The 14795-nt window shown below is 52.1% G+C and overlaps 1 protein-coding gene across 2 annotated transcripts; it reads left to right on the forward strand.

Moving 5' to 3' along the window:
* Window positions 1-8818: 8818 nt before the first annotated feature.
* Window positions 8819-11789, forward strand: RAB33A (RAB33A, member RAS oncogene family). Of its 2 annotated transcripts, none has more exons than XM_075573620.1 (3): window positions 8819-8912; window positions 9521-9752; window positions 11328-11789. In XM_075573620.1, exons 2-3 carry the CDS (start codon window positions 9564-9566, stop codon window positions 11772-11774), a joined length of 636 nt encoding a protein of 211 aa, XP_075429735.1. In that variant the 5' UTR covers window positions 8819-8912; window positions 9521-9563; the 3' UTR covers window positions 11775-11789. The 2 variants fall into 2 exon arrangements, with proteins under 2 accessions (XP_075429735.1, XP_075429736.1); XM_075573621.1 differs by having other exon boundaries at window positions 8835-8922.
* Window positions 11790-14795: the final 3006 nt, after the last annotated feature.

Below are 14795 nucleotides of genomic sequence, written 5' to 3' on the forward strand. Positions count from 1 at the left end.
GTACCTTTACATGCCTGTCACCACGCCTCGTGGCTCCTGCTGTACTGTTTCCTGTCATGCATTGCCCACGGATTATGTGCACATTGTTTGCCACCACTCTCTCCCTTTCCCCCCCTCTAAGTATTCACTGTTCATCCTACATACCCATATCCACCCTCACTGTCTCCTCACCTTTCCCCCACTTTCCATATTTTACTTTGGCAGTTGTAGTTCTCTTTTACTCCCTCTACAGCATGGGCTATATGCGCTGAGCAGATGCTTTTGCTGATCGCGCATGCGCAGGACATCACCATGGCAACAGAGGACCCTCCCACTAGCCAGCCCAGATCCTGATGGCTGCTACACCCATTGCTGGTTCACCGAGCTGATGGCTGATCCAAAATGGCCACCATAGATGGGATTCTACAGAATACGCCTGCACATGGCATCACCATGACAATGGAGGAGGCTTTGCACAGTCGGCTGTGATTAGGACAGCTGGTATGCGCCCGTTTTTCAAAATGGCCGCCTTCTGCTGATTGGAGTAAATAAGAGACACAACACACACCATTGATTGGTTGATTGTTTGCTGTTTGCTTTCTGATGATTTGATAGCTTTCTGGTGATTTGGACACTGGGGTTTTGTGTATAAAAGTCACTCTAAGCAGGGGTTTCATTGCACACACCCCCTGAAGAAGATCCAACCCCGGGATCGAAACGTTGGTTCTGTATGTGTCTGTTCAAATACACGTTTTTGGATACTTACCTATGAGTGCTGCCTCCTTATTTGCTGTTCTGCTGAATGGTAAAGATATATATATATATATATATATATATATATATATATATATATATATATATATATATATATAATAAACAAAGATGCCTGCTACTGTACAGACTAAAAAATATTAAACGTGGCTACAGTCAATAAGGTAAGCTATAATGTAATAACTATTGACGGTGCTGGGGATAAAATAAATAGCAACACAACCAGAGAAGAAAGAAAAGTATCCCACATATAGCACTCAAGCGTACAAAAATATACAAATTTATTATAAATCACATCACATAAAACAATCCCTGAAATGAACCCTTAATTAGGATAACGGCGAAATACCCTATAATGAAGAAACAACAATGGGCATGATAGAAAGGTCAATCAGAGCTAGGACTCGGTATATCGTGGTAGCAGGGCAATGTAACTGCCTTACACCATGACACCGGCCGCTCAAGAAGACTGTCCTACATAAAATTAACGCTATGAGAGAAAATACAGCGCAAATGAGCACATACCAAGGGCTCGCTGAATCAAAAACAAGTACATACGGTGATTCAAAGACAGGTTGTGGGTGTTGAGATCGCAATAACACTCAGTCCTAAATATTGAATGATAAATGCTCAGAGACAGGAAAACTGCAGAACTAAAAGATGCATCTGCCCCATAGCAAGCAACAATGGTCAAAATTGGTGTATCAATACTTCGCTGTCAGTGAATGCTAAGCAGCCTAATGACAAGAGCTGAGCTGCTAGCAAAACCGTTCATAGCGCAGTCTGTGTAAAGCTCTTGGTGATCCTTGGTGAGTCCAAATAGCACAAAGGTCATGCCCAACAGCTGATCATCTAAGTGGGTGGTTGCAGGGAGTACAAACAGAAGGAAAGCCCCGACGTACGTTTCGCCCCTTGGCTTTGTCCGGAGGCTTAATGAGGAAGCGTGCATGGGGAGTATTTAAGTCGGTTCAACGTGATGTGATCCAATTAAAATCCGAGCGACGGCGGGTTCCCGCGAACAAAACACTTCAAGCAGCAGCCAACCGGCATTGGGAGACAACAGGTGGAAGGTATCATCATCAGCAGAGGAGTGTCAGAAATGTATGTTCCTCCCACTCTAAACTCGAGCCAATAGGAGCAGACCAGAACTGTCAAATGCAAAGTCGTTCCAGCAGCAGGTCTCCGTCTTAAAGGCTGAAATAATACCATAAACGGAGAGAGATCAGATTCTAACAATAAGCAAATGATGTGTTAAAAGCACAATGCCTAAGTTTATACATGCATATTTGAACCTGATGAAAGCAAATAAAGAACTTTTATTAAAGGCAGCACAGTTTTGAATACAAATAAATGGAAGAATAGTAGACACATAAAAGTATATGTTATGCATAATACAATCATACATAAAGTGTCATAGAAACAGTATAATATAGACCAGTAGTAGGTGTAGAAATACCCTACAAATAGTATTACACCACCTAAAACACCCGCTAAATAAACCCACTAAACTGGCAGTGTGCAGTAATTATTTTGAGTGATACAAATGGCACGTAGGGGGCGGAGACAGAGTACAGAATATTACAAGAACATCGCATAACCAGTATATTCGTTAATCCCCTGTGGGAGGAGAGTGCAGAGTTTAAAGATCCATCGGCACTGTCGCTGCAATAATAACCTCTTAATGCCCCCCCCACATATCCCCAGACACACATGGTCTATTGCAGTGGTTCCCAACTCCAGTCCTCAAGAACACCTAACAGTGCAGGTTTTAAGGCAATCCTCTCATTAGCACGGGTGGCCCAATCATTGTGACTGAACAGCCTGTGCTCAAGCCAGGGTATCCTTAAAACCTGCACTGTTACTGGTCCTTGCAAAAGCCTTCAAGAGGCTAAAGTCAGAGTTGTGTGTGGATCTGAAGTGCCTAGCTACTGTTTTCTCCCCTTGATGTGGTCCTGCTCCGCATTTTTTATGTTCCGGACATGCTCAAGGACACGGAAGAGAAGCTCCATGTGTCGTCATGCCTATTAATATCAGAGGGCATGGGCACGTAAGATAATACACAACATTCTTGGTTTTACAGCCCAGTGCCATCCGTATTTTGTATTTATTATTCTTTGTGGAGTCATAAAATGTTGAAGTATTACACATGTGCTGGCAGGCGGAGCAGGATTTACAAGCGGAGAAACCATTCACTTGTTCTCTGGAGAGACAATTTGTAGGCCTACTGACATTATAGTGACTCCGAACAAGTTTGTCACTTACATTCGGAGCTCTGCCACTCACCATGTTGACTTTCCATGGATTTCATCGTTGAGCTACCAGTATCAAAAGGAAGGAATACCATTCTGGTGGTGGTCGACCTGTTTTCCAAGCAGGCCCATTTCGCCCTCCCTCAAGGGCCTACCCAATGCTCTCAAACGATCTGAAATATTTATCAAGGAAGTATTTCATTTTCATAGGGTTCCCCAAGTTATTGTGTCAGATCGAGGCTCCCAATTTATCTCTACATTTTGGCGGGCCTTTTGCAAACAATTCGGAATCTCTCTTCACTTTTCTTCTGGCTATCACCCTCAGACTAATGGTGAGATGGAGCGGACGAATCAATCAATTGAACAGTTCATTTGCTGTTTCATTTCTGATACCCAGGACAACTGGGTAGATCTCTTGCCGTGGGCCGAATTCTCTCATAACAATCTACATAGTGAGTCAACTCAGGACTCACCATTCTTCTCCAATTTCGGCTTCCATCCCTCAGCGCTTCCGACTGCGGGACCTGGATCCGGTGTAATGGCAGCGGATAATAGGATTCTGCACCTTCAGGAGTCATAGAAAAAGATTCAGGAGAACCTGAGAAAGGCAGTCTCTATGCAGAAGAAGCAGGACGACCGGCATCGCCTTGAAGCACCCACTTACATTCCAGAGCAAAAGGTATGGCTGTACACGAAGAATATTCAAATGAAGGTTCCCACTGCAAAATTGGCACCCAGGTTTATTGGCCCATTTCCCATCATCGAGAAGGTCAATCAGGTGGCCGACCGGCTGCGGTTGCCAATATCTATGAGGATTCCTTCTGTATTGCACACCTCATTACTTAAACCCTTCATACAGGATCCTCAGTCGCCTGCCTCGGTGTCCCCTCCTGAACCCCTCCTGGTTGAGGGACAATAGGAATTTGAAGTCCAGACGGTCCTAGACTCCAGGTTTACCAGAGGAAAGCTCCAATACCTGGTTCATTGGAGGGGCTTTGGCCCGAAGAGCGTTCTTGATTCCAAGGGACCCCTAGGCTTGTTCAGGAATTTCATCAAAGATTTCTCTCCAAACCATCCCTGGGACGCCCGGAAGTCGCCCCTGAAGGGGGGGTACTGTGAGGACTGGACCTCGGGTCCGCCTCATGACGGGCCTCACGCGTTGGGAGACGCCCCTCGTGCGTGCGCTACGTGAAAGCACTGCAGTACTCCTGCCAAGGCCGGACCTAAGCTCCGCCCCCGCGCCGCGTCCCATAACGCAATGGTGGACGTTCCTGTGTGTACTACACACCCACGTCGCATTACCAGGGGCACTCGAGGGGTTAACAACATTAATTACTGCACAGCTGCGATACACTCCGCCCCTGCCTATCAGTACAAAGTCTTCCTGTGACGACTCATTGCCTGCAGCCTTCCCATTGGCTCTCTGTTCTTTATATGGTCAGCCAGTCCTTAGGCAAATTGGCTGAGCATAAACTTCTGTTTATGTTTCAAGTGCTTGCCTCAAGCATCCTGCCGCCATGCTGTTGCTCTTGCATTCTGCCTTGATTTCTGTTACCTTGACCTCAGCTTGTACCTGGACCACTGCCTTCTCTGACCCCTGACCCCGGCTTGTATTTGGACACCCACCTTCTCTACCCCCGGACCCCGTCTACTCACAACGACCACCCGACTTCTCCAACCCCAGACCACAGCGAGTATATACGACCATTCTGACCTATCCTACCCTGAACCGGCTACACGATCTTCACTCTGCACTCCGGACGCGGTTACGCGGTTGTAGGTCGGTGTGTACCAATATCCCCACCTCAGCCTCGCGGCCCCGTCCTGTTTGTGGTGAGCACTCGTTACACACCGCAGGCGGGGTGGGGGTTCTTGACCCAGGTACCGCACTTGTTGTCTCCCAGTCAACAGGGGTAGCCCGCACAAGGGTGGACCAGCTCGGGTTGGAGGAGCCAGAGAGAAGAGACAATCTCTCCTGAGTTGGTTTATCACAGTCTCATACAAAGTTTCCCAAATCACAACCCAACAAAATGTCGGCATCCAGGCCAGGGAGCACCCCCAGGTTTCGGATCCTTCTACCCGCTCCCCAATCAAGGTGCACACGGGCAATTTGCAAGGATTTGGTGTCTCCATCAGCCAGCTTTACCTGGATGCCGTGTCCGGCTAAAATATGCTCTGGGTTCACAATGTCCAGGCGTACCAGGGAAATTGTAGCTCTAGTATCCATCAAGCTGGCAGCCTTTCTATATACGATGATCACTGGGTGGACGTATCGCTGCCTGGGATCGTTGCGGTCCATACAAACAGTGGCTACTCTGTACGCCACATCAGTCACGGCTCCAATCGGGATGCAGTCTGGGTTGGGAGTCACCTGGGTGCCCGGCACAGGTGCGTCTGATGGTGCTGCACGGGGCCCGGTCCCCACATAGGCAATCGGTTGTGCCGGTGTGTTGCGGGTACCGGTAGGCGGAATAGCCTCTGGACAATTCAGCCATAGGCGTCCTGTGCATTTGCATCGGAAGCACTGCCTTTTGTGGGAAAACTCAGCCAGACGGGATCAGGTGCTGGTACTAGTCGAGCTAGGACACCAGGCAGGAGCAGCAGTCCTGGGAGCTACCACAGATGGGATGACAGGGGGACTGGCGGATGTGCAACTAACAGCCATCTCAGCCAGAGCTGAGGCTGGGCCATCATGAAGTCATCCACTAGTTTGGAGGCTTGAGTGAAGGTGGCAGGTTTCTGGTCCATCACCCATTCCCGGACCTCAGGGATGCATCGTAGCAAGAACTGCTCTTTTATGATAAAGTACAACAGGCTCATAAAAGAGCTCACCTCACACCCCGCGACCCATTTCTTGGTGTGGTGAGCAAAGTCCATGGGAGAGTCCTGGGATCACTTCTCTAGAGCTAGGAACTGAAGCCTGTAAGTCTCCGGGGTTATCTTGTATTGGCAAGCAACCGCTCCTTCACCTTAGCGTAATCACCGGTATCATCCCGATCCATCTCCCGGTGCCCCACCGTTGCTTTTGAGCTCAGCTGGGGTTCTAATTACTTGACCCAGTCTATCTCCGGTAGTTGATGCAGAGCACACTGGTTCTGTAAGGACTGGAGGAAGCCATCAATGTTGTCCTTGTCCTCATTGAACCGGCAAAGCTGCTGTAAGTCAGATGGAGTGGCCGGATTGGGAGCTGCGATGTGACCCATGACTTTGTAGGGACACCGGTGATCTGGATCGAGCATTTGCTTGAGCCGCTGTAAGGAATCGGGGAACACGTCCCCTGCGGTGTGTTCCCTCCTTACCTGCTGCTTCTCAGCATCCTGCGCAGTTTACAGAGCGCGCGCGCCCACGCAGGCCTTTCACTGCTCCCATGGAGCTGGGCTCTGCCCGCCGCCTGCGACACGAGTCCGCCTCGCGCGGTGATGCACGTGCACCGCTGCACAGCTGCTTGTTCAAGCCTCATCAGCCCTTCCCTCTGACCCCTGCACCAATCCCTGCCTCCGTGGAGGCCGTGTCTCCGCTCCTCCCCTCTGTGTCATTGGCTCTCACCGCCTACAAATACCCAGCTCTCTCAGCTACTCATTGCTGAGCATAGTTCCTGGTAGCCTTGTGCTTTCTACGTCCTGTTCCTAGCCTCTGTCTTGCCTTGTCCCTCTGCTGTTTGTTTTCTTGTGTACCGACCCGGCTTGTCTTAGGACCCCTCTCTGGATAATGACCCCGGCTTGTCTTTGGACCCCTCTCTGGATAATGACCCCGGCTTGTCTTTGGACCCCTCTCTGGATAATGACCCCGGCTTGTCTTTGGACCCCTCTCTGGATAATGACCCCGGCTTGTCTTTGGACCCCTCTCTGGATAACGACCCCTCTCTGGATAACGACCCCAGCATGTCTTTGGACCCCTCTCTGGATAACGACCCCGGCTTGCCTCTGACTACGTGTACCTTTCCATCCCTGACCTCGGCTATTGGACACTCTACTACCCTGCTGTCTACAATCCTTGACCTCAGCATTACGGACACTGACCATCCCATAGGCTCCTCCCTACGACCTCGGCAAGTATCGCAACTAACCCGCTCTCTCCAACCCAGACCCGGCTACGCTGACAATCCAACTTCCCGGTGTGCCTCCGCTGCTGTGGGTGTGCAGTGTTACACTTTCCCACCTCAGTACCTGTGGGAACCTGCCTTGTTCGTGGTGAGCGCAAGCGTTACAGCCGCATGGGGGGGAGAGTGATGTGTGGCGCTGTGAAGGTGGGGACGGAGCTGTAAATGGGGGAGGGGAGCGGAGACAGAGGGAGAGCGGGAAAATTAAATCCCGGGCAACACCGGGTATATCAGCTAGTCTTATATATTTATCGCTCAATCCCCATGAAAATGTGCACAACTGTAGGTTTGTGATGTAGGTCCGGGTCACGCAAACTATTTTTGCTGCGCCCCCTCTGCCTGTGCTGGTCCGATGGTGCGCCCCCCTCTTAACTCGCATGGCGTCAAATTACACACGCGGGTCGAGTGACGTCACGTGACCTGCGGTGTCATTTCACGCCATGTTACCATGGAAACAGTGACGTCACATGCCCCCGCGCCGTCATTTGACGCCGCGTTGCCATGGTCACGCGTCCTGAAGCCTGTTGAACCTTGGTAAGTAGAGGTTGCAGAGGTCTCGTGCGGTCCCCTGGCATTTAATTTCAATGCCTTGGGGGAGAGCGCGGGAAACTCTGCAACCGCCCGCGCCCCCCTCCTCCCCGCCCCCGAGTTTGCGCACCGCTGATGTAGATTAACACTATATAAGAAGCACAATGTAGATAATCAACAGATGTTAGCGAAATTGATGTCACTGTATTATGCCAACAAGTACCAGATACACTGCGGGAGGTACGTGATCATTAAATGGGAAATAGGAGTTTTTCCTCCGTTGCTCGTGAATGTGTTAAACTGTTGTAATCGAATCTGAGACACTAAGATTACTCTAAAGTTTGGTTCAAAGTGTGCGCTCAAAATGTCCTCTTTCTACTCAAACGCGCGCCCGGACACGAGAGCGCCGCTGTCTGATTGAAGCGTCGGTAACTCGCTGATACAGCTGCTCCCACTCCTGAACGATACAAATGAGTTTTTTTTCAGTCCTACTAGCGGCCATCCTCTATCAGGAAACATTTTATGTAAACTAGAGTGTAAGCTCTGTGGGGCAGGACACGCATTTCCTCTCTGTACCTGTGTGTGCAGGCTTATCTTCATTTGTGTGTAACTTAATCTTTTAGTAATATGCATAACTCTGTACTCCATTGTACTGCGCTGCGGAGTATGTCAGCACAAATAAACGGTGATAATAATAAGCGTTTTGGACCATAATTCTTGCTCTGCACTTTATAACGCGCCTATCTTCTTCGATAAACGCCATTTTGTAACCATGCACTTGATGAGGTCATCATGACGTCACCAATTCCAAACAATATTTATTAGACTATCAAATAACTCTAAAATGTAATAATGTACTGTGACAGACATCGAATCGCTCAGACTTTCATGAAAATGTAATGATTTTTCTGCAAGATGTGATAAAAAAATATATAAGGGCCCCGTTTTTTTCCTGAACACAGTGTATATATACGCACAGATACATACACTCATATATACACAGATAATTATATACCACAGTGTCTGGGTTGTAATTACCCTGCAACACACACACTTCAGCACAACACACACGTACACACCTCTCTCTCTCTCTCTCTCAGAACAACACACTGGGAGGAGGGGAAGGGAGAGAGAATTGATGGGGAGGAGGAGGAGGGAGGGAGATAGAGAGGGGGAGGGAGAGTTGGAGAGGTGGGTGGGTCAGGGGAGGCTGTGTGTGTGTAAGTGTGTCACCGGCACAGCTGTGTTAGTGTCAGGATCTGGGAGCAGCTTCAGCATCTGAGCAGGTTGTATATTGTGCGTGTAACAATGGATCATTGTGTGTGTGTCATTGTGTCTGCTGGGAGATGCTCTGCGCTGTGTAATTCTGGGAGTCAATGCTGGATTTAATGTAATGCTGCATACTACACCTTGCATTACTATGTGTCTTTGTGTCCGTCTGACCGTCTGTGGTGTTAAGATGTTACATTGTGTATGTATGTGTAAGAATATATATATATATATATGTGTGTGTGTGTGTGTGTGTGTGTGTGTGTGTGTGTGTGTGTGTGTGTGTGTGTGTGTGTGTGCGCCTGTGTATTCACATCCCGTGTGTGTTTGTGTTACTGTGTATTCACATTGTGTGTGTGTTATGCTGGATACACCTTGTGTTTCTCTGTGTCTTTGTGTGCATCTGACCCTCTGCCGTTAAAATGTTACATTGTGTATATATATGTGTGCATATATGTGTATGACACTGTGATACTGTGTGTGTAACATTGTGTGCCTCTGACATTGTGATGTGTGTGTCCCATGATATTGTGTGGCGCTTTCTGGCAGCCATCATTGTTTCTCCCGCAGTTGCCTGCTGTCATGTTGTATATTGTGTGTGATGATCTTTCTCGCTCTCTGGCAGCCATCTTTGTTTGTCCCGTGGAGGCGGGGTGTGTTCGCTGTGCATGGCGTCCTCCCTGGAGGACTCCGTCCAGCTGCGTATCTTTAAGATTATCGTCATCGGAGACTCCAACGTGGGGAAGACGTGTCTGACCTTCCGCTTCTGTGGAGGGGAATTCCTGGGGGGCAGTGAGGCCACCATTGGGGTAGACTTCAGGGAGAAGACGGTGGAGATCGAGGGCGAGAAGATCAAGGTGAGGCCGAGAGGGGCGTGCGGACGCAGAGCACACAGTGACACCCACACTATCCCTCTGTCCCCAGGTCCATGTGTGGGACACGGCTCAGTGACACCCACACTATCCCTCTGTCCCCAGGTCCATGTGTGGGACACGGCTCAGTGACACCCACACTATCCCTCTGTCCTCAGGTCCACGTGTGGGACACAGCTCAGTGACACCCACACTATCCCTCTGTCCCAGGGCCACGTGTGGGACACAGCTCAGTGACACCCACACTATCCCTCTGTCCCCAGGTAGAGGTGTGGGACATGACTCGGTGACACCCACACTATCCCTCTGTCCCCAGGTCCATGTGTGGGACACGGCTCAGTGACACCCACACTATCCCTCTGTCCCCAGGTCCATGTGTGGGACACGGCTCAGTGACACCACACTATCCCTCTGTCCCCAGGTCCACGTGTGGGACACAGCTCAGTGACACCCACACTATCCCTCTGTCCCCAGGTCCACGTGTGGGACACGGCTCAGTGACACCCACACTATCCCTCTGTCCCCAGGTCCATGTGTGGGACACGGCTCAGTGACACCCACACTATCCCTCTATCCCCAGGTCCATGTGTGGGACACGGCTCAGTGACACCCACACTATCCCTCTGTCCCCAGGTCGACGTGTGGGACACAGTTCAGTGACACCCACACTATCCCTCTGTCCCCAGGTCGACGTGTGGGACACGGCTCAGTGACACCACACTATCCCTCTGTCCTCAGGGTCACGTGTGGGACACAGCTCAGTGACACCCACGCTATCCCTCGGTCCCCAGGTAGAGGTGTGGGACATGACTCGGTGACACCCACACTATCCCTCTGTCCCCAGGTCCACGTGTGGGACACAGCTCAGTGACACCCCCACACTATCCCTCTGTCCCCAGGTCCACGGCTCAGTTACACACCCACACTATCCCTGTGTCCCCAGGTCCATGGCTCAGTAACACACCCACACTATCCCTCTGTCCCCAGGTCCACGGCTCAGTATCACCCCCACACTAGCCCTGTCCCCAGGTCCACGGCTCAGTGACACCCCCACACTAGCCCTGTCCCCAGGTCCATGGCTCAGTGACACCCCTACACTATCCCTCTGTCCCCAAGTCCACGGCTCAGTGACACCCCCACACTATCCCTCTGTCCCCAAGTCCACGGCTCAGTAACACCCCCACACTATCCCTCTATCCCCAGGTTCACGGCTCAGATACACCCCCACACTATCCCTCTATCCCCAGGTCCACGGCTCAGTTACACACCCAAACTATCCCTATGTCCCCAGGTCCAGGTGTGGGACACGGCTCAGTTACACACCCACACTATCCCTCTGTCCCCAGGTCCAGGACACGGCTCAGTTACACACCCACACTATCCCTCTGTCCCCAGGTCCAGGTGTGGGACACGGCTCAGTTACACACCCACACTATCCCTCTGTCCCCAGGTCCAGGTGTGGGACACGGCTCAGTTACACACCCACACTATCCCTCTGTCCCCAGGTCCAGGTGTGGGACACGGCTCAGTTACACACCCACACTATCCCTCTGTCCCCAGGTCCAGGTGTGGGACACGGCCGGTCAGGAGCGGTTCCGGCACAGTCTGGTGGAGCACTATTACCGGAACGTGCATGGTGTGGTCTTCGTCTACGATGTCACCAAACTCAGCTCCTTCCACAACCTTCGTACGTGGCTGCAGGAGTGTGAGGGACACGCTGTGCCCGCCCTGGTGCCCCGCGTGCTGGTGGGTAACAAGTGTGACCTGCGGGGGCAAGAGCAGGTCCCCCCAGGGCTGGCTCTGAGCTTCGCCAACACTCACAAGATGCTCCTGTTTGAGACATCTGCGAAGGATCCGTCCGAGGCCCAGATGGTGGACTCCATCTTTATGTCACTTGCCTGCAGGCTCAAGGCCCAGAAGTCCCTGCCCTACAGGGGCCCTGGGGGCCCACAGAGCTCTGGAGGGAAGGGGGCGGTGGGGGGGAGCAGAAGCGTGTGTCCCTGCTGAGGGAGAGGACAGAGGGGGCAGGAGCGTGTGTCCCTATTGCAGGAGGTGGGAGCAGGAACATGGTTCCCTACTGAGGGGGGAGGAGGTCAGGGGGGGGGGGGGCAGGAGCATGTGTCCCTACTGAGGGGGAGGGGGCAGGGAAGTGTGTGTGTGTGTGTGTATAGATACTCAGGATCATTACACAGCACCATTATACAGTGCAGTGTGGTCATTATCAGTGTGTAGAGATACTCACGCTCATTATACAGTGCAGTGTGGTCATTATCAGTGTGTAGAGATACTCTGCCTCATTATACAGTGCAGCATGTTAATTATCAGTGTATAGAAACTTGTCGTCATTATACCGCTCAGTGTACTTATCAGTGTATAGATACTCAACATTATTATACAATGCTGCATGTTCATTATCAATGTATACTCGCATCATTTTACAGTGCAGCGTGTTCTGTATCAATGTATAGAGATACTTATCACCATTATACAATGCAGCGTGTTCATTATCACTGTATAGATACTCACAATCACTATACAGCGCTGCATGTTCATTATCTGGTGGTAAACCCCTCCCCTCAGCTGTATGTATGTATATGTGTGTGTATATGTGTATATATATATATATATATGTGTGTGCGTGTGTACATACATACATACTTGTCCTGATCCTGAACCCAGCCCCCATACTCCTCGAGTATTATTTATTTGACCCCCTAAATTATATTAAATGAATTTCTTGCAATAAAGATTTGTATAAAAAACTGCTGTGTGTGTATGTATGTGTGTGCGTGTGTCTATATCTCCATATCTCCCAGGGTATATTGCCGCAGTCACTGTGTGTATATATGGCAAAGTATATTCCTGCAGAGTTTGTGTGTGTATATATATATATGTAACCCTCCTTGTCCGGCTCCTAAGGAGTTTACATAAAATGTCTCTTTAATTGGCTTACTCAGTGTTTCTTACCGTGTCAGGGTGCTGGATCCATGCAGGCCGGGCGTTGGTTACCGTGTCAGGGTGCTGGTTCCATGCAGGTCTAGAGTTGGTTACCGTGTCAGGGTGCTGGATCCGTGCAGGCCGGGCGTTGGTTTCCTTGTCAGGGTGCTGGATCCGTGCAGGCCGGGCGTTGGTTACCGTGTCAGGGTGCTGGATCCGTGCAGGCCGGGCGTTGGTTAGTGTCAGGGTGCTGGGTCCATGCAGGCCGGGCGTTGGTTACCGTGTCAGGGTGCTGGATCCGTGCAGGCCGGGCGTTGGTTACCGTGTCAGGGTGCTGGATCCGTGCAGGCCGGGCGTTGGTTACCGTGTCAGGGTGCTGGATCCGTGCAGGCCGGGCGTTGGTTACCGTGTCAGGGTGCTGGATCCGTGCAGGCCGGGCGTTGGTTACCTTGTCAGGGTGCTGGATCCATGCAGGTCTAGAGTTGGTTACCGTGTCAGGGTGCTGGATCTGTGCAGGCCGGGCGTTGGTTACAGTGTCAGGGTGCTGGATCCGTGCAGGCCGGGCGTTGGTTTCCTTGTCAGGGTGCTGGATCCGTGCAGGCCGGGCGTTGGTTAGTGTCAGGGTGCTGGGTCCATGCAGGCCGGGCGTTGGTTACCGTGTCAGGGTGCTGGATCCGTGCAGGCCGGGCGTTGCTTACCGTGTCAGGGTGCTGGATCCGTGCAGGCCGGGCGTTGGTTACCGTGTCAGGGTGCTGGATCCGTGCAGGCCGGGCATTGGTTACCGTGTCAGGGTGCTGGATCCGTGCAGGTCTAGAGTTGGTTACCGTGTCTGGGTGCTGGATCTGTGCAGGCCGGGCGCTGGTTACCGTGTCAGGGTGCTGGATCCGTGCAGGCCGGGCGTTGGTTACCGTGTCATGGTGCTGGATCCGTGCAGGTCTAAAGTTGGTTACCGTGTCTGGGTGCTGGATCCGTGCAGGCCGGGCGTTGGTTACCTTGTCAGGGTGCTGGATCCGTGCAGGCCGGGCGTTGGTTACCGTGTCAGGGTGCTGGATCCGTGCAGGCCGGGCGTTGGTTACCGTGTCAGGGTGCTGGATCCGTGCAGGCCGGGCGTTGGTTACAGTGTCAGGGTGCTGGATCTGTGCAGGCCGGGCGTTGGTTACCGTGTCAGGGTGCTGGATCTGTGCAGGCCGGGCGTTGGTTACCGTGTCAGGGTGCTGGATCCGTGCAGGCCGGGCGTTGGTTACCGTGTCATGGTGCTGGATCCGTGCAGGTCTAAAGTTGGTTACCGTGTCTGGGTGCTGGATCCGTGCAGGCCGGGCGTTGGTTACCGTGTCTGGGTGCTGGAGCCGTGCAGGCCGAGCGTTGGTTACCGTGTCAGGGTGCTGGAGCCGTGCAGGCCGAGCGTTGGTTACAGTGTCAGGGTGCTGGATCCGTGCAGGCCGGGCGTTGGTTACCGTGTCAGGGTGCTGGATCCGTGCAGGCCGGGCGTTGGTTACCGTGTCTGGGTGCTGGATCTGTGCAGGCCGGGCGTTGGTTACAGTGTCAGGGTGCTGGATCCGTGCAGGCCGGGCGTTGGTTACCGTGTCAGGGTGCTGGATCCGTGCAGGCCAGGCGTTGGTTACAGTGTCAGGGTGCTGGATCTGTGCAGGCCGGGCGTTGGTTAGTGTCAGGGTGCTGGATCCATGCAGGACGGGCGTTGGTTACCGTGTCAGGGTGCTGGATCCGTGCAGGACGGGCGTTGGTTACCGTGTCAGGGTGCTGGATCCGTGCAGGCCGGGCGTTGGTTACAGTGTCAGGGTGCTGGATACATGCAGGCCGGGCGTTGGTTACCGTGTCAGGGTGCTGGATCCGTGAAGGCCGGGCGTTGGTTACCGTGTCAGGGTGCTGGATCTGTGCAGGCCGGGCGTTGGTTACAGTGTCAGGGTGCTGGATCCGTGCAGGCCGGGCGTTGGTTACAGTGTCAGGGTGCTGGATCCATGCAGGCTGGGCATTGGTTACCTTGTCAGGGTGCTGGATCCGTGCAGGCCGGGCGTTGGTTACCGTGTCAGGGTGCTGGATCCGTGCAGGCCGGGCGTTGGTTACCGTGTCAGG

Source organism: Ascaphus truei, chromosome 16 (genome assembly GCF_040206685.1).
Source record: "Ascaphus truei isolate aAscTru1 chromosome 16, aAscTru1.hap1, whole genome shotgun sequence".
Taxonomy (NCBI): Eukaryota; Metazoa; Chordata; class Amphibia; order Anura; family Ascaphidae; genus Ascaphus; species Ascaphus truei.